The sequence below is a fragment of the Danio aesculapii genome, chromosome 1 (assembly GCF_903798145.1).
Source record: "Danio aesculapii chromosome 1, fDanAes4.1, whole genome shotgun sequence".
NCBI classification, from domain to species: Eukaryota; Metazoa; Chordata; class Actinopteri; order Cypriniformes; family Danionidae; genus Danio; species Danio aesculapii.
In genome coordinates, this window is record NC_079435.1 from 41961434 (window position 1) to 41987336 (window position 25903).

At 35.4% G+C, this 25903-nt stretch overlaps 1 protein-coding gene across 6 annotated transcripts in view; it reads right to left on the minus strand.

The window, feature by feature from the left end:
• Positions 1–25903, minus strand: part of limch1a (LIM and calponin homology domains 1a) — a 115770-nt gene that overhangs the window by 31346 nt on the left and 58521 nt on the right. For 3 of the 6 annotated variants that reach the window (XM_056460728.1, XM_056460724.1, XM_056460707.1), the window contains exons 11-21: positions 24115–24396; positions 22813–23094; positions 20319–20600; positions 16093–16416; positions 13660–14067; positions 12219–12575; positions 9737–9946; positions 6626–6658; positions 3586–3718; positions 3341–3498; positions 1245–1713 (exon numbers count right to left, since the gene is read on the minus strand). In XM_056460728.1, coding sequence (XP_056316703.1) covers positions 1245–1713; positions 3341–3498; positions 3586–3718; positions 6626–6658; positions 9737–9946; positions 12219–12575; positions 13660–14067; positions 16093–16416; positions 20319–20600; positions 22813–23094; positions 24115–24396 — 2938 coding nt within the window. The remainder of the gene's footprint in view (positions 1–1244; positions 1714–3340; positions 3499–3585; positions 3719–6625; positions 6659–9736; positions 9947–12218; positions 12576–13659; positions 14068–16092; positions 16417–20318; positions 20601–22812; positions 23095–24114; positions 24397–25903) is intronic. The other 3 variants (XM_056460737.1, XM_056460731.1, XM_056460715.1) reach the window with 3 other exon arrangements.

A 25903-nucleotide genomic window follows, 5' to 3' on the forward strand; every position in this document is an offset into this window, starting at 1 on the left:
TTTATAATAAACATGTTTTTGAAGCACATAGTAAAGTGCATAATGTATAGTACAACTCTTTGTTAATCAATGCTACAGACTACTGTAGCATAGTAAACTGATAAACTGTAATAAATACTGTAACATTAGTGTAAACTCTGCTGCATTGTGATGGTGTTACTATAAAAACTGAATGTTGAATAATTTGTTTATTACTACAGTAGTGTCGTACCACAGCATCAATATAATTACTACGACAGTTTAATTCAAGTAATTATCTATAGTATGCTTCCAAACACTATAGTATTTACTGTAGTATTTTTTCATGTAGGGTAATAGCTTATACAGTATCAATCGCCTTGATGACAGGCAAATATATTTTATTTCAGTAGAAAACTCAGCCCTCTGCCTGATATAAGGTTCATATGTGGTTATTTTCTATTTATATCTCCTTTGATATATGGTATAAATCGCAAAAATACAGATTTTCCTCTATGTTTTTTCCAGCCCTCCATCTGAATTTCGCACGTCATCAAAACCACATGGTCTTAGCTGGTCAGGCTGGAAAATGACCAGCTAAATCCAGCTAAAACCAGCTTGACCAGCCTGGTTTAAGCTGGACATAGCTGGTTTTGGCTGGGCTTCCAGCCTGGCAAGTTGGTCAAGCTGGTTTTAGCTGGTCATTTTCCAGCCTGACCAGCTAAGACCAGGCTGGAAATGGCTGGATACCAGCCTGAAAGTGGCCAAAACCCCTCTAAAACCAGGCTGGTCAACCAGCTAAAACCAGCCAACCAGCCTAGGCTTGTTTAAGCTGTTTTTTTCAGTAGGGAACCTATAAAAGCTTTTAACTATTTTTTAAAAACCATTTTGAGGTCAATATTATTAGTCCCCTTAAGCAATATTTTTGGTTGTCTACAGAGCAAACCGTCATTGTATAATGATAAGCTTGCCTAATTAACCTAGTTAAGCCTTTGGATGTCACTTTAAGCTGTATAGAAGTGTCTTGAAAAATAACTAGAAAAATACTATGTACTGCCATCATGGCAAAGAGTATTGAGTTATTAAAACTATTATGATTAGAAAGTGTGTAGAAAAAAATCTTCTTTCAGTTAAACAGAAATTGGGTAGAACAATATACAGGGGGGCAAAAAAATTCTGACTTCAACAGTACATGTCCAATGGCCTGAAGGGGTAATAAATCAAAAGAACATGTTAAATTTTGGGTGAACTATCCCCTTAAAACCCCCTAGGTCATATATTCTCACCTTCAGCGATTTGCGGAACCCTTGGCTGAATTTGGGTTGGCTGTAGGGTTTGGGGGTGATCAGGGGTACAGGCTTTGATGGAGCTGGAGGAACTCGTGAAGGTGCTGACAGGACTTCTGGAGCTTTGATGCACTTGGGAGGTGGTGATGGTTTGGGGATTTTAGGCTGTGCCGGTGCCTCGTGTGTAATCTTCTGCTCTACATGGACAGTCTGTTGTGCTTGGGTAGTTTGTGAAAGTTCTGGAACCTCTGCTTCTACTAAGGCGGTGGATGTGGTCTTCTGCTCGGACTGATGGACAGGGGATGTGTGCATCGGTGAGGCGGCAGAAGGCAGTTTGGGAAGTTGGAGTTTCTCCAGTATGGCATCGCTGATAGTGAAACGGAGAGCATAGCGCTGAAGCACAGCTGCTTTCTCTTCTGGACTGGAGGCCTTACGGTATTGTTCATGCAGCTCCTGTTCCCTTTTCTCTCTAAATCAGAGGAAGATAAATCAAGCGTCAATGTTAAACGTAAATAAAATTTTAGTTAAAGACACAATTTCTTAGAAATGTACTCATCTTGTATTCATGGTTTGTGTATTATACATTATGTTTATACATTTCTTTATACATTTTTTTATGTATATTTATTTAAACTTTAAGTTTATACATTACAAAATTAAATTAAACTTAACAACCAGTTAAAATTTGATTAAAATAATAATAATAATAATAATAATAATAATAATAATAATAATAATAATAATAATAATAATAATAATAGGTAGTGCTGTCGCCTCACAGCAAGAAGGTTGCTGGTTCGAGCCTCGGTTGGGTCAGTTGGCGTTTCTGTGTGGAGTTTGCATGTTCTCCCTGCGTTCGCGTGGGTTTCCTCCGGTTGCTCCGGTTTCCAGCACAGTCCAAAGACATGCGGTACAGGTGAATTGGGTAGGCTAAATTGTCCGTAGTGTATGTGTGTGTGAATAAGTGTGTATGTGTTTCCCAGTGATGGGTTGTGGCTGGAAGGGCATCTGCTGCATAAAACAAATGCTGGATAAATTGGCAGTTCATTCCGCTGTGGCGACCCCAGATTAATAAAGGGACTAAGCCGAAAAGAAAATGAATGAATGAATGAATGAATGAATGCATTTAATAGAATGTAATCATTATTAGGATATATTACTTTAATTTTAATTAAAAACATCATGATAACTGATCACCAAGGCAGCTTTATTCAGTAGTAGTAATAGTAGTAATACTGGGGCATTTATTTATATGTAATCAATTTATTTTGGTAAGACTGTAATATTTTTTACATTTATATTCAATTTGAACAATTTGACATGGCCTTGCTCTATAAAACAATACTTATGAGTGGTACTGAACTTTCAGAGAAGTTTTTTTTATGAATTTTGATTTTTTATGATATTATCGGGACAATTCTATCCCCCTGGCATTTCAGTTCTTCATTGAAATTAATTTTAATATTCACAAATTTGGTTAAAAAATAAAGGTGTTTTCTAGCCATCATGTAATTAATGCCCTTTTTAATAAACAAATAAATTATATTCAGTTTTGTGTTTTGTATTTCAATGCTAACCCAATCTTATTCACTACACACACTGTAAAAAGTCCACTGACTTAAAATTAAGTAAACGAACTGTGTGCATAATTATAAAAAATTAAATCAACTTAACAGATCCAAGTTACCACTGGGTTTACTCACTCCTTTTTTAAGTCAACTAATTACTTTAAGAGGGAACACTCCACTTTTTTGGGGAAATAGGTTCATTTTAGACTCCCCTAGAGTTAACTCCCCTAGACACAGTTGAATTTCATCATTTTTGAATCCATTCATCTCATCTCCAAATCTAGTAGGAGCACTTTTAGCTTAGCTTAGCATAAATCATTAATTCAGATTAGACCATTAGCATCTCGCTCAAAAGAAGTTTAGATAAAAAGTAGTAAAACTTAACTGTTGAACTCTAGGTGATTTATAAAAGAAGATTTTTCCAAAATAATAAGTAGTGTTTAATTTCAAAGCAATGGGTGACGCCAAGTAGTCATCTTTTATAATACACTGCAATGTGTTCAACCTAAATGTAAAGAAATTTCTCACTTCTCCTCTACAATTTCTTTGTATGTTTTGATGCTCTTCTTGCGATGTCCGTGTCCTCCATCTGTTGTCATTAGCTTCTCCATCATCTTCCTCTCCTCCTCCTTTTTGATCAGATCTTGAGAAGCGCTTCGCCTCCGGTTCTTCCAGCGAGCCAAATCCTACGCACAGAAGCCAGAAAATGTACACAGGCATGCATATGAGCCTGTTAAGCGTGTCTGCGTGTGGGTGTGTTCTGTGTGACTCACGTCCTGCCACTGGTCCTCCTCCTCTTTCACTTTGTTGTACTGGTTGTGTAGGTGCTCATGCCTGGATTGGCTGTGCGGCCGAAGGTATGCGAGCTCATCCTCTTCATCACGCATGTCAATCAAACTCACGCTCCTTAAAATAACAGACAGAAACAAAATCACGTTTACGAGTGCTGTGATGCTTTTAGGTGAAGAAGGAAAGGTATGATCAAAGCCAGATCTCTTCTTCTGAGACCTGAAGACATGAAGGCAGGAGAGTCTTGATTAAAAAAAAATGTCAGTATGATGTTAAAAAGGAATTGTTAAGTTAAGTGAAAGAAATATTAGCTGAAGAAAAACATGATTATAAAGACCATGTTAAACACAAACTGATAGGGAGACCATTGTTTACGTCACATGTCCTGGCCAGCACTGCTATATTGATTAAATATCCAGCTTTTGACTGTTTGCAGTGTGCAGACTGGTCTGCTAGAAGGCATACAACAGTCAATCTGCACAATGCCACTTGATTGAACAAACATCTAATATGTACTCATATTTGCATCACTTGATCATTGATCAGCAGCAATGAAAATCAGACAACAAAGCTGAATATAAAATTCCTGGCCAGGACATGTCCCTTAAAGGAACACTCCACTTTTTTTGAAAATAGACTCATTTCACAACTCCCCTAGATTTTAGTGTTATCATTTTTTCAACCAATTTCCTGAACCGGTGGGAGCAATTTTATCTTAGCTTAGCATAGATCAGACGGATTAAACCAGAAGTCACCAATCTCGTTCCTGGAGGTCCGGTGCCCTGCAGGGTTTATCTCCAACTTGCCTCAACACACCTGCCTGGGTGTTTCAAGTATACCTAGTGAGACCTTGATTAGCTTGTTCAGGTGTGTTTGATTAGGGTTGGAGCAAAAATCTGCAGGACACAAGACCTCCAGGAACAAGTTTGGTGATCCCTGGATTAGACCATTAGCAACTCGTTCAAAAACAACCAAAACGTTTTGATAGTTTTCCTATTTAAATTAAGACTCTTTTGTAGTTACATAAGGAAAATGAAAAGTCAATATTTTCTAGGCTGATTCCGGCATAATAATAAAGAAATTTTGCTGCCATATTATTGCTGCAGCAGGTGCAATTATATTATGCACTATTTTTTTTTTAAGAATCTTGCAACAAAACTTAGAATCTGTGTAATATCATTGTGCCTGCTGCAGCCATGGTAAGGCATCAAAGTTCCTTGATTATTATGCTGATCTTTTCTAAGCAAGATGCTAATGATCTAATCCGATTCAATGATCTATGCTGAGCTAAGCATGTAAAAGTAAAGGTAAAGGTGCTCCTGCCAGACCTGGAGATCAGCTGAATATATTAAAAAATGGTAAAACTGAACTGTTGGGGGAAGTCTGAAGTCTGAAGTTTGAGTTTTCAAAAAAAACAAACTGCAGTGTTCCCCTACATAGTCACCCTACAAAAAAGGCCAACTACAGGAAAGCTAAAATGAAGCAATTTGATAATATAGCTTTTTTATTACTCAAGAAATCCTCATGTTGTTCGAAACCTATATTAAAATTTAGGTAAAACACTAGGACAAGTAACTCAGAGTGTGTTTAGCGGAAAAAAACTATCACACAACAAACTACTTGGATTTAACTTATATTTGAGGCACCAATCAAAGCCCTCATGGCCAGTAGCACAAATGTGAACTAGACCAAGGTGCAGAAATAATACAGAACTTATTTTTCTTATTGAGGGTTCATTATCATTAATGACATATATAAACAGATTTTCAGTTATTTCACTAAAGATTAAGACACTTTGCATTGGGTTCATTTGATAGGCTTACTGTACTTTCTTGTATTTTTTCAACGATTTAACGAATAAGTTCACCCAAAAATGAAAAATATTGTTTTTTTTCATATTGTTTACTCATCCTCCGCTTGTTCCAAATGTTTTTAAATTTCTTTTTTCTGTTGAACAAAAAGAAGATATTTTATAGAATTTTGGAAAGCAGCATTGGCATGCTCATATTTTTTTCTTACTCTTGATGTCAATAGTTGCTGGTTTCCAACATTGTTTTTATTATCCTATTTTGTGTTCAACAGCAGAAGGAAATTCATAAAAAGCTAGAACCACTTGATTGTGAGTAATTGGTGAGGACATTTTCATTTTTGGGTGAACTATCCCTTTAAAATTTCAACAACAACTTGATTGTGCTTGTTTTGATAAATCAGGAAGAATAATCTATTCTTATCAAAGCACTACCATTCTTCAAATATCATAATAAAATGAGGAATCATGTCTTTTTTTGCAGGAAATTATATTTGACCTTTTTTTAGTAATACTGTGCAAATTGAATATACTGTATGGGTCTTTTTTTAATCTTATATGAAAATATGTGTGTTTTTAATTATTAACTTAATTATTATTATTATGTCTTAATTATTTCATCCTGTCACAAAAGATCTGAAGAATTTGAGTCAATCGCATAAATCCAATATTTAAGTTCTCCAATTTGTTTCTCACATAAAGCTGGAAATGTTCAGTTTATTGTAAATGCCTGGGAAAAAAATCTGTAGGTTTTATTTTTTCCTCAGTCATACAGATTTCGAGTACCATGAGGGTGAGTAAATAATAATAGAATTATTTATTTATTCATTTATCTTGGATGAACTGTCTTTTCAAATGCAAGAGGGTCTGCTGTAGTGGACTGAGCTTGCAAAAGAGTTTACAGTACAGTATGTGTGTGTATAACCACTTTCTCCTGGAAGCAAAAGAATCCACCACAGCAAACCATAAAAAAAGGCTCATACATTTGTTAAATCATGCATGTTTAGAGGCAGACTTGAGTGCTCAGCTTTTGTACACACATGCATATAGAGCCAGAAAGAGTAGATCAGTTCAGAAAATGATTGCATCTGCGTGTATAGAGACACTGCTGAATGCATGTGTTTAGAGTACATGCAACTGCTCAGCTCTGCGGCAACAGCAAGAAGGAGAAATCAAATTTAGATGCAAAATAGACAGAAAAGGGAAAAGAAACTTACTCCGCTTCATCAGAAACACTAGTAGCTCTGAATCTAGAACATTAAAAAAACAATATAAATAAAAATTGAGGAGAAAATGTTGGAGCATAACATAAGACTAAGAAAAGAACTATCTTTTTAAATAAAATGCTGTTTTTTCCCCATCATATTGTCATATACAAATATTTAGGTACTTATAATGTTTAAATGACATTGGCATACCTAAAATATCAGTCATAGTTGTCAAGCATTTGTATTAGGGCTGCACAATATACCGTAAGAGCATCGATATTGCAATGTGTGTGTCCGCAATAGTCACATTGCAAAATATGCAATGTTGAGTTGGTATTATAGATGACCAAGAACCACAGGTCAAAACACATGAGATTTGTGGAGACTCTGCAGAATTTAAGCACAATAGAGTGAAAGTGAATTATCTGCGTGTGTTTTAAGGCCTGTGACTATGTAAGCATCTGAAGAGAGTTTAAATCATTTTAATAGAGCATAAGATGTTAAATAAAGATTCATTTTATTGATCAATTTATGATGAAGAGTCGGCATTGTTAGTTTTCATTTGATTATTTAATTTCTGTAACCGAATACTGTTATACTCTCCCCAGAAAACCATTAATCACTGTTTATTTCACTTTAATATTCGCATCATTGTGTTCATTATATGTGACTAATAATATATATTTATATATAAAATATATTTATATTTCACTCCTCTATAAAATCATCCCAATCAATCAAAAGTCTTTGCAAAAAGAGTTATTTAAGTCATCTGGTGAAGTAATATCGCAATACATTATATCATATATATATATATATATATATATATATATATATATATATATATATATATATATATATATATATATATATATATATATATATATATATCAGAATTTATACAACAGTTCTCGAATATGATAGCAGTGCAATATTCTGCAATGTCAGAACTCTAACAGCCTCCTCACCCTTCTGTATTACTCCGTCTAGAGTGACAGCAGATCAATAAACTCACTACAGTTTGACAAATACTGCAGCTGTTGGACAACATAATGTACTTTTGAGGCTTTTTTGGGTGAGAATGTAGTTGTTTAGGTTGCAACTATGCAGTTTATTTATAAGGATAGTGCCTATTTTAAATAGTTATAATTGCTGAGATATACAGCACATCGGCATCCATCAGACTGTCATACTGACTGTTATACAGTTATACTAAGACAGTTGATGTTCCGCCACAAGATGGCATAATAAACCCTTAGAGGAGAAAAGATCAGAGCATTTTCAAACTACTTCTGATCAAATCATTATATAACAGGTAAATGGCATTCTAAGTCAATCTCTTTTTGTATGTTGTAGTGCTGTATTTTTACCATAGGAATTGTAGTGTATTGACATCACTTTAGACATTACGCTAGAGAATCACTCAAATACTAGCTCTAAAGTGACATTGGTGAATAAGTAACGGTTTTTGTTGTTCTGACGTCAGCTGCAGATGTGAAGGAATGGTGGAAGAAAGTCGTTCCTCATACAAAAGGATTTTTGAGACTCTCCTTGTTTTATTTAAATTTTTTTAATATACACGATTATGCCATTATGCCGTCGAACTGCTGTATAAACACAATATCACACTCATAGCAGTGCGATATGGCTGTATATCTTCACTCGTAGGACACTAAGGCAATTAGCCCCCTTTTGATTTTTTTTTTTCCTTTTTTAATTATTTCCCAAATGATGTTTAACAGAGCAAGGAAATTTTCATAGTATGTCTGATAATATTTTTTCTTCTGGAGAAAATCTTTTTTGTTTTATTTCGGCTAGAATAAAAGAAGTTTTTAATTTTTTAAAAACCATTTTAGGGACAAAATTATTAGCCCCTTTAAGCTATATTTTTTTCGATAGTCTACAGAACAAACCATCGTTATACAATAACTTGCCTAATTACCCTAACTTGCCTAGTTAACCTAATTAACCTAGTTAAGCCTTAAAATGTCACTTTAAGCTTTATAGAAGTGTCTTTAAAAATATCTAGTAAAATATTATTTACTGTCATCATGGCAAAGATAACTATTATGTTTATAAATGTGTTGAAAAAAATCTTCTCTCCGTTAAACAGAAATTGGGGAAAAAAATAAACAGGGGGGCTAATAATTCTGACTTCAACTGTATATCGCAGAGAAAAAAATATCACAATTTCAAAATTTTCCAATATTGTGCAGCCCTAATTTTTATATACTTTTATAGAGAATATGTAATAAGCATGGGCATATCATCACAGTTTTCCCAAAAAATATGTGTTTTTGTTTAGTCTTTTTACAGTAGATGATAATGGTATTGTTTTTAAAACTTCCTATTAGTAACATATTATCAAATGTTTGGACGTTCAGGCAGCCAAAAATCTGTTTTGAGTTAAAAGCATCATGTATAAGTGGGGGAAAATTACCCAAGTAATTTTTTTTTTCATTTGTTAATCATCAAAATGACCAAAATCAAGGGAAAGTTCACTCAAGTGATTCCAAACATTTATGAGTTTCTTCATTTCCAGTTGAACCCAAAGGAAGACATTTTAAAAGATAAGTAAGTAGTACCCATTGACTTTCACAGTAGGAAAAATACTATGAAAGCTAAGCATTATTCTTCAAAATCTCTTCTTTAAGATTCAACAGAGGAAAGAAAGTATGGGGTGAGTAAACGATGACAAAACTTTATTTTTTGGATTAACTATGCCTAATTTACTTTCCTGACCGTGTTTGGCAAATTTTGGTCAAAAACACAGAAGCTAATTATTATGTTTCACAAAACATATCACAAAAATAGTTTCAAATCAGCATTAGTGTTGATTTTAAGGTGTTGTAAGTGATGCTAGCCATATTTTTTTACCTTTCCACCAGCTTAGCAGTGCATTAAATCCATCAATTTAATCCAAAATCCCACCTTAAAATGATACAAACATCAAAAGTGCCTGATTTAATCAATAAAATCCCTTACAACACCTTTATGGACACCATTGCACCAGTGAAAAGAGAGAAACAGTGAGAAAATGCATTCATTCTATGAAAACACATGATTTCAATCAGAGCTCTTTTCAAAAGTGGTAAATTGGTCCTAAAAGTGCTTTCTCACATTGGGGGGAGATCATCATCATCTTCCTGCCAAAGGGGCCGACGGGACGGTTGCTCAGGCATGGGGGACGGGCTTTTGGTAAGAGTCTCATGTTTAATAAGACTTTCCTGTCCCCCAGAGCCCGTCTCCTGCCTGTCCATCATCTGAGGCCACTTCCTGGGCATGTCCTCAGCATCTCTTGGGGGCGGGGCTACAGAGCTAAGGGTGAAGCTGAGAGAGTGGCCATGGTTACTAAAGCAAAGCAGGGCTATGAAAGGGAGGCTGAGGCTCTGTTCTCTGACTATAAAGACAAATCTACAGCCAGACCAGCCGCAAAATACAGTGAATACAAATGCATTAAATAGTCAAGAGACATAAAAAATAAATAGCACACAAAATATAGCTTATGAAATCAGCAGTATATTTGGTGGGGTAAGAAATTAAATATTTGTTATTATGACAATTGTCCTTTTTTTCTTTATAAAAATGCTCTAAATAACAATGTTTCTGGTCACACTTTATCCTAAAGTACAATTCGTGCTATTAACAAATCACTAACTATGACTTTTAGCTTAATAAACCCCCAATTTCCTGCTTAATAATACACTGTAAAACAAATTCTTACCGCCTTAAATTTTTAGCTGAATCAAATGATCCTTTCAAGTCATCTCAATTTACAAAAAACTGACTAAATAAATTAGTTAAAACCCAATTAACTTATTAAAATAAGTTAAAGTAACATAAAAGCTTCTATTGTGATGGATTTTAGTCATATTTTTTTACTGTGTAGTTATTATGGTATAGACGTCAATTTAAGTTATTGGGTAGGATTAGGGAAGTGTAACAATATCATGCAGATTTTGTACTTATTAAGTACTAATAAACAATATCTTAATAATATACACTACCTAACAAAACTCTTGTCGCCTATCTAAGTTTTGGGAACAACAAATAATAACTTGAATTCTAGTTGATCATTTGGTATCAGACATGCCTTACATGGCTTATATTAAAGGCAAACGCTTCTAGAAGATTACACTTATTTTACCAAATAACTAAAATATGATCATGCCTTGATTTTTAATTGTTTAATTAGGACAGTAAGGTCTGACTTTGCTTAGACAAAAGTCTTGTTACTTAACACAAATAATGTACAGTATAGAATATAAAGTCATGGTGAAGTGGAAAAAGAATTAATATTGTGTATGACTCCCATGAACTTGGACGACTGCATCCACACATCTCTTCAAAGACTCAAATAACTTATAAATAAAGTAATCTGGAATGGCAAAGAAAAGGTTCTTGCAGGACTCCCAGAGTTCATCGAGATTGTTTGGATTCATCTTCAATGGCTCCACCTTCTTATCTCAGACATGCTCAATAATGTTTATTTCTGGTGACTGGACTGGCCAATCCTAGAGCACCCTGACCTTCTTTGCTTTCAGGAAGTTTGATGTGGAGGCTAAAAGTGTGAGGTTCTGATACCACAGGCTGTTGATGTTGCCATCCACTCTGCAGATCTCTCACATACCCCCATACTGAATGTAACCCCAAACCATGATTTTTCCTTCACCAAACTTGACTGATATCTGTGAGAATCTTGGGAACCCATATGGGTTCCAATAGGTCCTCTGCAGTATTTATGATGATTGGGATGCAGTTCAACAGATTATTCATCAGACAAATCTACCTTCTGCCACTTTTCCAAATGATCAACTAGAAGTCAAGCTATTATTTGCTGCTTTTACAACTGGGATCGACGACAAGACTTTTGTCAGGTAGTGTACAGAGAATAAGCCACTAGTTAATAGTGAGAATTGGTTTATATACTAAAGTGTTATCATGTGTTTTTATATTTGAAATTTGAATTTCGATTCAAGTGGGACACATTCTTACATTCCACCCGTGATATTTGATGTTGTTTAGCATTTTAATATGCATTATTTTCTACCACTTTCGTTTTATTAAATTCAATCAAATGACATGATAGAACAGACCATTTCAATGCGGCGATGCCATTGGTCCTTGAACATTTCCTGCTTGTTGTCAAACTATTTCATAACTATATTAAAAGGCAATTTAATCATGACTTGACATTAAAACAGCTATCATAACTTTATCAATATGTTGACCTTCTTGCATTCTCGAAAGCTATAGAAATTAAAAATGTAAAACAGGAAATACGTTAGGACTATTGTTATTGTTTACGTCCCTCAAAATGGTCGATAGCCTCAAAGTGGACAAAAACATGAATCATAGCTTCAAACAAATCACATATATTAGTAATCACACAACTTCCACCGCAAATCAGTGATGCACATGACATTTATCTCTTCTCTGTGCTTTGAAAATTAATTACACACAGCAAGCCCAAGTCAAAACTACATCTTGAAAACATCCATGTTAATAATCAAAAGCAGATTTAATCAATCTCCCTTGCATGGACACCACAAAACTGACATTCCTTGCACTCATAGACTGCTTCATTCCCAAAAGTTCTAACCTGTCCTGTGATGGGGCTGTCTCATGTTCTCTTGGCTTAACGTAAGACTGTGATCCACGGACAGGGGCGATTTTATGTTTGACAGCACCAGGTTTGGGCAGAAATGCATTAAAAGCCTGTCCTGCCCCTGCGTTTGGCTTTTGGTAGGATCCAGTCCTTCGCGCAAGCATGTCATCTTTCTCAACATCCGGAAGTTGACCATCATCCACATATTCATCATCATCATCATCATCACAATAATCGTAAGTGGCAGAGCGATCAGTGCTAGATGCAGTAGAGCGAACAATATCAGGGCTCTGCTGGGTGACTACAGCAACCGGAGCAGGTGTCTTTGCTACTTGATCGACTGGTTCAAATCTGTCAAAAATACCATACATAGTTATGACAAAGCTTTTGTGAAGGTAAAGGTGCAATCCAAGCACAATGTAATGCAAGTAAGTTTAAAACAAATGCACACTTACTAAAAATGTTTTAAAAAGTCATTCAACAAGTTTAAAGTTAGTTATTTTTTATGGAATGCATGTTTGTTATGTAAACAAAAAGTTGTTCATTTCAGGTACACTGTAAAAAGCGATTAGTTAATTCACTTAAAAAAATAAGTAAACCCCTTGTAACTTGGTACTGGTAAGTTCAATCGTTCATTCATTCATTTCCTTTGGCTTAGTCCCTTATTTATCAGGGCTCACCTCAGTGGAATGAACCACCAACTATTTCAGCATGTTTTACGCAGCGGATACCCCTCCCAGCTGCAACTTAGTACTGGGAAACACCCATACACTCTCGCATTCACACACGCATTCATACCTTAAGGCCAATTTTGTTTACTCAATTCACCTGTAGTACATTTGTTTGGGCTGTTGGGGAAACTGGAGCACCCAGAGGAAACCCACGCCAACACGAAAAGAACAGAAAACTCCACACAGTAATACTAACTGGCCAAGCCGAGACTCGAACCAGCGACCCTCTTGCTGTGAGGCGGCAGTGCTAACCACTGAGCCACTGTGTCACCACTGTTAAGTTCGTTCATTCATTCATTTTCCTTCGGTTTTAGTCCCTTTATTATTCTGGGGTCGCCACAGCGGAATGAACCGCCAAATTATCCAGCATATGTTTTACACAGCGGATGCCCTTCCAGCAGCAATAAAGTACCGGGAAACACTATTAAGTTGACTTAGCTAATTTTTTATAATTATACACAGTTAATTTATTTACTTATTGTTTACTCACTTTAAGTAAAGTCAACTAATGTCATTTTACAGTATTTCATTATGCATTTTACACAAATGGTGCATTAAAAAGACATGTTTGCTTAGGAAACACTACTAAAATATAAATATTGATCTTGAAAGGCTAAAAAAAATCTTTCACTATTAGCATGTTAGATTCATGCACAATCACCAAAGAAAGGTTTGAGATTTCCAGTTAGTCTTGCTTGTCCCACCTCTGACCGATCTTGGTTCTCTTTGTCCTTATATTTCTCTCCAGGTATTGCAGGTCTCTGTCTCCACTTGAGCCCATCAGGACACTTCCTTTCTGGGCTAAAGAAGAACCAATAGCGCCCTCTCTCTTAGACCCCGGCAGCGGGAGGAACTGGTTAAATGAAGTCCCATTCCCTGTCTTCTGAAAGGCTCTAGTTCTGCGAGCTAGCATATCATCCTTTTCGATATCCGGCTGCCTTTCTACGGCTTCGTCCTCTTCATCATCCTCCTTCTCATCCTTTGCTTTCTCAGCCAGTTCATCCTCCAGCACTTTGCGCTCGGTGGAGGTCAAAGGCCGTTTAAGGTCAAACATGAACAGGTTTGGAGGTTCAGGAGGCATGATGGGAGCAGGTTCAGGGTTTATATCTCCACTGATTAAGTTAGTTTGTGATGAACAAAAAGGGAAAAGAAAAGGAGAAACAATGAGTCAGAGACAGAAAAGAAAACATGAGGGGGAATGACTGATAATGCTGATACAGGCAAGGAAAAATGCAGTCCAGTGGGATCCAATGCAACTGCACTGCAGTCATACAAAAACTTCAATTTATAACACATTCAGACACAAGCACAAATGTGTTTCAGTTTTTCCATTTTCCTTCACAGTCAACGTCAGATATTGAAGTCTTCAACTCCACTATGAGTCATTCAAAGCTGATTTCCACCCTAATCAGGTCAAATGTGCACTTACAGCCAAATTTATGACTGCTACGTTTGTTAGCATCATGCTAACAGCCTCACTCCAAGCCATTCATAGATAATTTATCTCCTAAACATCCCAAACAGGTTTTAAGCATCACTCATTCCTTAGAGTTGTTAGCATCATGCTAACTGCCTCATAATAAGCAATTCGCTGCTAATTTCTCCCCAAAACAGGACAAAATAAGCAAGTATCATGCTTGCTAACAGCCTATATGACCTCTCTAATATTAAGAGTAGTTTTAAGAATCATTCAGGGGTGCTACAATTGTTAGCATCATGCTAACAGTCTCCCAAGCCATAAATCCTGTTTCACAAAGCCCACTGTAATAAAAACAGCATGCCCTATAAAAGCAGCATCACTGCTAATGTCACTACATACATTCCAAACTCCAGTGCACTGTGAGGATGAATATGTGCCGCATGTCTGCTCATATCATCCAAATTAAGTAAAACTTCCTGAAAACAGGAAGTCCTCAACAAGCAGTGTTCTTAATAATGTTGATATAAATTACCAGACAAAAAAAAATTGTGTTCGCAAATTTGAGTATTACAATGAACATAAAATGGGGGTATATCATGATATGGCAACAAAAACTGAAGCTATTTTTACCACTGAAAGAAATGTAATTGTTATTTTTATCTCAGAATTGGCAGATTTAAACTTTTTTTTTTTTTACAAACAATTCTGATTTCTTTGCAACTTCAGAACTTTGTAATTGTGAGTTATGATTGTTATGATTAATAATAATAATTATTAATATCATTAAGTAGGATATTCTTTATTTATTTATTTTTTGACAAGTCTACTTTTACAATTTGACACATGTAAACCACTGCAGAAATGTTCTAACCAACAGGCCCATGTCATGTACAGCACAGATACATTTCTTAATAAATAACATAGTATAAATTAAAACCATTAACGTATGCTATATTTTTGTTTTCACAAGCTTTGGAGGCGTAACATAGCCTCAATTCGGCTTTTAAATAATAGGTCACCTATAGCTTTCGTCACGAGCCACGGCTGTGTTCAAAATAGCATAAATATTTTCAAAGTGCACTACGAAGGGAAGGCAATTGTCAATATGAAGATCGATAAAAATACTTTGAAAGCAAATTACAGCTAGGAGTTTTGTTTTTTTAATCATTCCAAGTTGAAATGTTAGAATGTTCTAAACGAATAGGGCATATGGGGGATAACTGGCAATAGAACACAACCAGGAACTATGCTTCAAACAGCTCTAGAGGTGTAGTTGCAAGTGTACAAGTTTGCGACGCAGTTTGAGAATGTTCGTTAAAATGACGGATTTGGGAAATGAAAAATCAACGAACTATGTTTGTAACAACTGAACTTTCAACTTTGTTGGTTAACGGTAGTTTACGGAAATGCACCCCAGATCCGTTTATTCCAACTATGTGCTTAAGATCTTTAAAATAGGGCCTTTAATCATACAATATCTCCCTTGCGTACAATTCTGAGACAAAAATATTTTCAGTACTGCAGTTTTATCTCAAATGTTGAATTTGTAACACAATTCTGAAAAAAAATGTCAGAATTGCACGATTAAACGTTCTAAACACCTTTTTATTTTTATTCACTGGTGAAAACTTCCACAGTGCGCATTTAGGTCTGTTAGATCTACTCATGCATCTATTCTTCCTCCCGTCTTTGTTTCTTTCCTTCTTTCTCTCCCTACCTGACCACCGCTCTCTTTGTCAGTCTGGAGCTCAACCCTATGTTGGGCACAGCGACAGGTGCCACAGACAGGAGATATCGAAGCTTCTCTGCCTCATTCCCCTCTCTTTCTCCCTCTTCCTCATCCTCCCCATCCTCCTCTTCCTCTTTCCAGGAAGTGCTCTCCATCTCTGTCACACCACCAAATGTCACAACACGCCGGCTTTTACCGGAGGAACGATCCCAGCAACCAGCCGGATCATTCTTGGCAACCTTCGTCTTGGAGGCGACAGAGAGGCAGCCTTTCTCAAGACACGTCTGACATAGAGGGACAATAGGCTCATCGCTGTTCACACGCACACACATACATAGAGAAGAGAAGCGTTAGAGGAGAAGAGGTGAAGAGCAAAATATACCAATAAAGAAAGACTGCATCAGTCAGACGTCAAAGATGAATAAACAAGAGAATTGTTGTCTGTGCGAAAGCCAAATAAAAAACGCTGATGCAAGCAAAGCCTTTTTTTTTTTAAATACAGAAGTAGAATGAGTATACTTTGAGAATAGCATATTTAAAAAGCATAGACAAATTTTGGCATTTTACAATTACATTCTTAGCAATTCTGTTGGTATATTTTGCTAAATTATTTTGTAAGAAAATGCAATAATGTATTATTTAAAAATACATCTTTATTTGATGTCTAAAAACATACTTTAAAGGGCACCTATGATGAAAATCAACTTGTTGAAGCTGTTTGTACAGAACTGTGCGTAGGTATTATCTGTCCACTGTGGAGTGATATAAACACAATAAGTCTCTTTTTTTTAATTTTCTGACAATAAAATAGGATTCAAATCCCAGTGATTTTGAGGCCCACCGCAACGTGACGTAGTAGTGCAGTTTTCCCCACCTACCGAATTGATTGACAGCTGCCATGTTTTTATAATAACATGTATACACATGTCCACAGATAATTTTTTGTAAAGAAACTGGGATTAAAACATATGTTACAACTCTCTGTGATCATCTGCACCTCAATAATTAATTTTATAAGTTTAAAACGTTGTTAAAACAGTGCATTTATTTGTAATAAAACGAGTAAAATTGCTATGTATTTCCTAACCACTCAGTAAACGTGTTTGTACTATAAACGACATATGTGTGAGACTCATCGTTTCAGAAAGACTTGAATTAAATCCACAATAAAAACATCAAATAAACTTACTTGGTATTTTTGACTAGTGACCCTAATCAGATTCATTTGTGTCTGTCTCTATCACTGACGGCTGTTTATCTGACATAACGCAGGAAAAGCAGACACGCATGTCTGAGCGGTGGGTGGGGAGATGTAGCTCATTTAGATTTAAAGCCACAGGCTACAAAACAGCTATAGTCTTTAGACACTAAATAGGCAGATTCGCCATTATATAATAAATAATATGATGGGTATTTTGAGCTGAAAATTTATAGATACAATCTGAAGACACCAAAGTCTTATCTTACATCTTGTGAAAGAGGTAAAACAGGTGCCCTTTAAACAAAAACATTTAATATAGTCTCTCATTGACTGTCACTGTAACAAATATCAAAGCTTTATTGCTGTATTTTTGTTACTTTAAGCTATTTTGAGTGGAATTCTTCTAAATAAACTTTAGTCTATCCACATTGTATCGTAAAGTTTGAAATGTATTTTCTGGACCCTAAAATGCATACAGTTGAAGTCAGATTTTTAGCCTTTCTGAATTATTAGCCCCCCTGTATACCCCCACCCCCATTTCTGTTTAACGGAAAGATTTTTTCAACACATTTCTAAACATAATACTTTGTTTTGTAGACAATCTAAAAAATAAAAATATTGCTTAAAGGGCCTAATAATATTGACCCTTTTTTATTCTAGCCAAAATAAAACAAATAAGACTTTCTCCAGATGAAAAAATATTACAGGAAATACTGTGAAAAATACCGTGATCTGTTAAACAATTGTGAAATATTTGAAAAAGAAAAAAAGGTGAATAGTTTTGACTTCAACTGTATATTAAACATATGTTTTGGTATATTAAAGATGAAATAAATTATATTTTTTAATTTCAGAAATATATTCTATTAAGCCTTCCAGTGACAAAATATATTTAGCATATATATAAAATATATATTTACACATAATTTTCTTTCTTTTTTTTGTGGACACGGATAGTTTTTTTATGCATGTGGTCTCAATCTCCTTCTTTCTCTGTGAGCATCCCCTGGTTTCAATAGTTGCCTTGGTGAGGTTTGTTTGCTAGAGAGGGGCTTCCCTTGGCAAACACTATTGGAGTCTCACAAAGGCCGGCTTTAAAAAACATCACCACAACAGCGTAACAAGACACAGAGCCTTCTTACACAGCACTCAAGTCACTCACAGACCACGTTTCTTGGCTGTAAGCTTCAACTGATTTAAATATACTATTTAGGCTCACACTGTGCCCTAACCAGATGCAGTAGTTTTTAGTGACAAGCAATTTGTCTGTCTAATCTAAACTGACAGCTGAAAAAAAACAATGACAGCCAATCAGAACACACCATATTTGAAGAACACACCCCCTTGCTAAAACATTAAAGCAGATGTACATTTTTGTAGACTGTTGAAATATTAAGTGTGATATTGCCACAACAAACAAATCTAAGTGGAAAATAAAATAAATAAATAAAAGTAAATAATAAAATAAAGTCTTTTTTCATGTACAATACCACAATTACACAATTAATACCCCTTATAAAGTACACAACGGTTCAGTAAGAATTGTCATGGTTTTGAAAATAGTACAATGTGTCTTCAACAAAGATGCATTCATTTAAATATAGTAAAACAAATTTTACACTGTGTTTAACGAAACTAGTTAAGATTATATAGAATGTAAAATATTTGCAATAGTTTTGAATGTAACTTATCACCCAGATGGCCAAATTAATAGATGTCTTTACTGTCACTTTTGATCAATTAAATGGGCTCTTACTAACCACTTGAAATGACTCACTGTCAATGGGATCAAATTTCAAACTGACATTAAATCCCCCTTGGACTGTTTGGCGAGAGGATCATCAATCTCAAAACTTTCATGATGATGCTGAAATCCACTGTGATTTAAACGAAACTCAAATGACACCTTTTGAAAACGCAACCACAGAATGTGAAATAAGAGCGAAGAGAAAAGTAATTACTTTACTTAAAAAATTTAAGTAAGAGCGGAAAAACTGATTTTATTTACAATATGAAAAAACTATGAACTCTCCAAGCAAAGGCACAGGACGTCAACATGACATCAGATAGACGTTGTACCCCAACATCGTAGGGATGCTGCATTTTGTTTGGAAATGAAAATCGGGTTGACGTCAGAACTCAATGTCAGGCTTACGTCAATGTCCAACATCCAACCTAAATTCAACCAAATTTTAACGTCTAACGATGTTACAGCTTGACATTGTGTGGACATTACCACTATGGCGTCTATCAGATGTTAGATTTTGGTTGCTATACCTGATGAATAAATGTCAGTATTTGACGTCAATATAACGTTTTAAATTGGATTTTTAGTCACTTTCCAACACAACCTAAAATCAACCAAATATCAGCGTCATTTGACTTCATTATTGGATGTCAAAATAACGTCCTTAGATGCTGGCTAGACACTAAAATTTGGTCACCTGACATTATGACCTAAATCGAACCTAATCTTAATATTAATGACATTGTACGGCTGCTGGACTGGTTTCAGTTTTGTGCAATGTAAATTTAAATGCTTTTTAATTTTTTATTTACATTGATTATCTTTTGATACATGACCTCGTTTATTATTCTACTTCGATGACGTTTTCGATATTGTGCATTAGAACTTTATATCTGTTTTACATTTTTTGATTTACACTTATTTTTTAATCCATGACTGCAATATGTTTAGCGGAAATTTGATCCCATACGTTTCTCTGGATTCACAATTTATAGTTTTCTTCAAAAGATTTTTATAAAAAAAATTATGCATTAACTAAATTTACACAGAAAAGATTATTTTGCCTGATGTCTTCAGACACAAACAAAATAAAAAGTGTTTCTATGATGAATGGTTGAATTTCAGAAACTGGAGGTGTGCAGTGCATTTTATGTGCAAAAAAAGCACATACAATTTAAGTAAATAAACAGCTGAAACTTCTAAAAGTCTTCTAAAGTGTTTGGTTAAGTCATGCTAGGTCACAGGTTAGAGGTAAAGGTCAAGCACCTGCTGTCTGTACTCATCTTGAGCTTCTGCCATTTCTCCAGATCTGACTGAGTGATGGTTGTTTGAGCCAATGACTGTCGAGGCTCCTTCTGTGGGAGGGGCACACTCTGGCTACGCCTCCTGGCCAGGTCATCTGTCTTTACATTGGGCATCATCACCTTCTCCCCTTCCTCTCTGTCTGCACTTTCTTCAGTCTCCTGCTCACTTTGCTTCTCAGGGGTCAGGAAAGGGTTTTCCTTGCGAATTATGATCGACACTTCAGCAGAGGCAGAGTCAGACTCACTGTAGATCAGTATGAAGGATACATTGAGCTTAGCAGGAGGAAATTCATTCACTTTTTGTGGCATGCGTACAATTAGCAAAGCAATTTCAATTTAATATTAAATGTACACTAATGTTTAAAAGTTTGGGATTGGTAAACATTTTAGTCTCATCAATACCACTTAAATTTGTAAAACCGATTAAGCTAACATAACAGATTTGTGTTGGGACAACATGAAGGAATTGTGTGGAACCCTGCATTTTTTTACACTAAAGGCTGTATTTATGTGATAAACAATGTAATAAAAACAGAAATATGTTGAAATATAATGTAAGTTTAAAATGAATGATTCCTACTTGTATATATTTTCATACAGTATGTAATTTATTCTTGATTTAAACTTCATCATCTAATCCTTCAGAAATAATTGTTATCTTATTTTTGTAGAAACTGTGACATATTTTACTTTTCAGCACTCTCGGATGAATAATTTGAAATAAAAGAAAAATAAATCATAAAGTAAAATAAAAGATAAAAATTCTTATTGTTTGGTTATACAATCCCAAATCAGAAAAGGTTGGGAAAGGAGCAGTTTAGGGCTAGTAATCATGTAAACTGGATAAATAATGATGATAATTGAAACAGGTGATGTCAATAAGTAATTGTAATTTTGATTTGGTACAAAAGCAGCCTCCAAGAAAGTTCTAGTCCTTCAGGAGTAAAGATGGGCCAAGTATCGCCAGTTCGCCAATAAGCAGGTAAGAAATTTATTGAAATGTTTTAAAACAATGTTCCTCAAAGAAAGACAGGAAGACATTTGGATATTTCACCCTTAACAGTGCATAACATAATTAAATGATTTAGAATAAAATAATTAAAAGATTTGGAGAATCTGGAGGAATTTCAGTGCATAAAGGACAAGTGCGCAAGCCTAAGCTGAACAACTTTGATCTCCAATCCCTCAGGCGGCACTGCATCAAGAATCCTCATTCATCTATAAACGATATCATCACATGGGCTCAGGACTACTTTGGCAAACCTTTGTCATATACCACAACGTAGTTACATCTACAAATGCCAGTTAAAACGGTACTGTGGTAAAAGGAAGCCCTATGTTAACAGTGTCCAGAATCGACGTCAACTTCTCTGGGCTCAAAGGCATCTGAGATGGACCATCACACAGTGGAAACGTGTACTGTGGTCAGATGAATCATTATTTCAGGTATTTTTTGGGAGAAATGGATGCAGTGTGCTCCGGAAAAAAGAAGAATAGGATCATCCTGACTGTTACCAGCAACAAGTCCAAAAACCAGGGTCTGTCATGGTATGGGGTTGTGTCAGTGTCCTTGGCAAAGGCCATGGAAATTTCAACAAGAAAATGCAAAACCACATTCTGCACACATTACAATGTCCTGGCTGCTGAGGAAGAGGATACAGGTACTTGACTGGCCTGCCTGCAGTCCTGACCTGTCTCCAATAGAGAATGTGTGGTGCATTTTAAAGAGCAAAATGTGACAATGGAAACAATGCACTGTTGTCCACCCACACTTGTTTGCAGGAAGAATGGGACAAAATTACACCTGAAACACTTCATTACTTGGTGTCTTCAGTCCCTAAACGTCTTTTAAGTGTTTTGAAAATGAATGGCAACATTAAAACGTTTCAACTTTTTAAAAATGTGTTGCAAGAACGAAAATTGGAATACGTGTTTATTAAAAAAAATAAATAAAAATCAGGAACTCATTAAATAATGTTGGCTGTATTGTCTGCAATGAAATTCAAGTCAATGTAAATTTCCAATTTTACGTTTTCCATTGTTTGTACTTTTAAATGGTAATATATCATGGTTTCTACGAATATATAAGGCAACACAACAGTTTTCATCATTAGCAATATTGACAATAATTTCTGAATTATTAAATCATGTGATGTTGAAGAGTAGAATAATGATGTTGAAAATTTAGGTTTAAATCTCAGAAATAAAATACTTTTTGAAATATATTAATTGAAAAACAGATATTTATTCCTGCTATTTAATTTAATTTATTTATTTATTGGTGGTGGGGGTTCTTAACTAAATATAGCTTTGGTGAGAAAAGCCTTTCAAACTTTTGAATGACAGTGTAAATACTAACATATTAATATTTAAATCTAATACAAATAATAATAGCCTACTTTAAAGTCAAGTTTTTTGGGGAGGGGTTAAGTGTATAGGTGTTTGTTTTGAGGCACCTGCTGTCTGTACTCATCTTGAGCTTCTGCCATTTCTCCAGATCTGACTGAGTGATGGTTGTTTGAGCCAATGACTGTCGAGGTTCCTTCTGTGGGAGGGACCCACTCTGGCTCCGCCTCCTGGCCAGGTCATCTGTTTTTACATTGGGCGTCGTCACCCTCTCCCCTTCCTCTCTGTCTGCACTCTCCTCAGTCTCCTGCTCACTTTGCTTCTCAGGGGTCAGGAAAGGGTTTTCCTTGCGAGTTATGATTGACACTTCAGCAGGGGCAAGGTCAGACTCACTGTAGATCAGTATGAAGGATACACTGAGCTTAGCAGGAGGAACTTCATTCACTTTTTGGCATGCGTCCAAATAGCAAAGCAATTTCGATTTAATATTAAATGTACATTAATGTTCAAACGTTCGGGATTGGTAAACATTTTTAAATGTTTTTAAGAAGTCTCATTCAAAAAATGACTTTTGCTGCTTGTTCAAACCACTCATTTAAAATGAGTTGAAAGAACACAATTCTTAAGACTTTTGGGGGCACATCTTTATTGTTATATGTTCAATCTACTTAAATTGGTAAAAGTGATTAAGCTTACTTAGTAGATTTGTGCTGGGACAACATGAAGAAATTGTGTGGGACCCAGCATTTTTTACAGTAAAGGCTATATTTATGTGATCAACAATATAATAATAATAAGAATAATAATAACAACAGTAATATGGTGAAATATTATGTAGGTTTAAAGGATTGCTAGTATATATTTTCATTTGTAATTCATTCTTGATTCAAAGCTGAATTTGATTCTTCATAACCTCAGAAATTCATTCTAATATGCTGATTTTTTTGCTCATTTATTATGATTTGTAGTATTAACCTCAATGTTGAAAACATTTTTGTCATATTTTTGTGGAAACCGAGACACATTTTACTTTTCAGGACTTTTCATTATTGACAGTAATGACAATAATTTCTGAATTATCGGATTAAAGACTAAAGTAATAATGTTGACATTTAAGATTTAAATTACAGGAATAAAATATTTTTTGAAATATAGTCACTTGAAAAAACAGATATTTTTTTAATCTAAATAATATTTCACAATATTACAGCTTTTTTTGTAGTGGTGGTGGGGGATGGGGGGGGTCTTACCAAATAAATGTAGCTTTATTGAGAAGAGCCTTTCAAATTTTTGAATGACAGTGTAAATACTACCATATTAATATTTAAATTAAATACAAATATTATTAACCTATTTCAAAGGTCAAGATTTTGCGGGGGGGTTGAAATGTTTAAGTGTTTGTTTTGAGGCACCTGCTCTCTGTATTCATCTTCAATCTCTGCCATGTCTCCAGGTCTGACTGAGTGATGGAAGTCTGGACCAGTGACTGGTGAGGATCTTTGGGAATGCGTGGCCTTCCCCCAGTCCGCCTCCGTGCCAGATCATCTTTGTGTAGGTTTGGGGTGACTGTCTTCCTCTCTACCTCTCTTTCATCTTCCTCATCTCCCTCTTTTGCCCTGTCTTTTTCTAGACTCAGAAAAGGATTGTCCTTTCGAGTTATGATTGGCACTTCAGGTGAGGCGGGCTCAGTTTGACTGTGGTAGAACATTGTAACATGTAAAAAATACAACATGCAACACTGTACTAAATACAAAGAAAATGTGGTTATAAATCCCACAGAACAAATCAACCATACTAATACTGATCTGAAGAATGGCTGTAATTGGCCACACTTTGTGTGGAAAGAGACAAACTTGTTGGCTTGACAAAATCTCACTTGACTTGAATTTAAAACTGACTGTCAAATTTAATGTTACTAAAGGTAAAAGTTATATGCTCTTTATAAAATTGTGCAATTTGAAGAACAATGTTTAATTGGAAAGGTTTAAAATAGTTGATCTGGAATGTATCTTATCATAATTAGCTAACTATGGTTGCAGATTTCCTCATTCCATCGCTTGTTGTTTCTCATAAAGATACAGCCAACAATTACACCAGCACCGCAAAGTTACATGACTGGAACTATAGCTTGCGTTCAGTGGATAAAAAGGGACGCTATTATTTGACAATCAGTTAATTGTCATTAATATCTTAAGGGGTAAAACTTACTGATGGGCAATGAAGACATCATTAGAGGCTCATGCGCAAACACATGCAGCAAACACACCAGCAGTACACTACAGCAGTGGCTCTCATCCGTCGCCTCAATCTGTCTTTATATTCCAGACTTTGTTTCTCATAAAGCGCTTCAGGACAAAGTGGATTAATTAGTCTGATGCCATTCTAAATGATGGAAAGAACAACATAATACAAATACAATGTGCTAGCTTCAGCCAACTTTTTTTTTTTTCAGATCAAAATGTGCATGTGCTGTGAAGATTTGCATGTTCTCCCCATGTTTGCGTGGGTTTCCTCCAGGTGCTCTGGTTTCCCCCACAGTCCAAAGACATGTGCTATAGGTAAACAAAATTGGCTCTAGTGTGTGAGTGAGTGTGTGGATGTGAGAGTGTGTGAGTGTTTTCCAGTAATGGGTTGCAGCTGGAAGGGCATCCACTGCGAAAAACATATGCTAGAATTGTTGGCGGTTCATTCCGCTGTGGCGACCCCTGATAAATAAGGGACTGAGCCAAAGAAAAATGAATGAATGAATGAATGAATGAATTCTGAGGATTTGCAGTGTATGTGCTGTCAAATCAAAAAAGATGTTTCTTAATTTGCTGCTGTTCTTTCTATTTGCGTGTGCTTTCTTAAGTTGCAGTACGTTAGCCTCTCTCGGCCACCATACTTTTGTACCTAAAGTGTCCATAATGGTGCCAAAAGAGTATATGTTTTTACCTTAAAATTCATCACATACTGCCCCAGTTGTACCTTTATTTCTGTTAGTATTTTATGAATAACATGTCTAACATACAAACAAACAAATAAGATTAGTAAAATTATGCTTTTTTGTATTTTCCAGTAACACGTAATAATGAAAGAATCTATGAATAGATACATCCCACACACAAACAAACATACATTCACACAAAAACATACAAACACACAGAAAAGTATTCTCATCACTGCCTCAAAACTCTATGAAACAAAATGTTCAGAACAAGC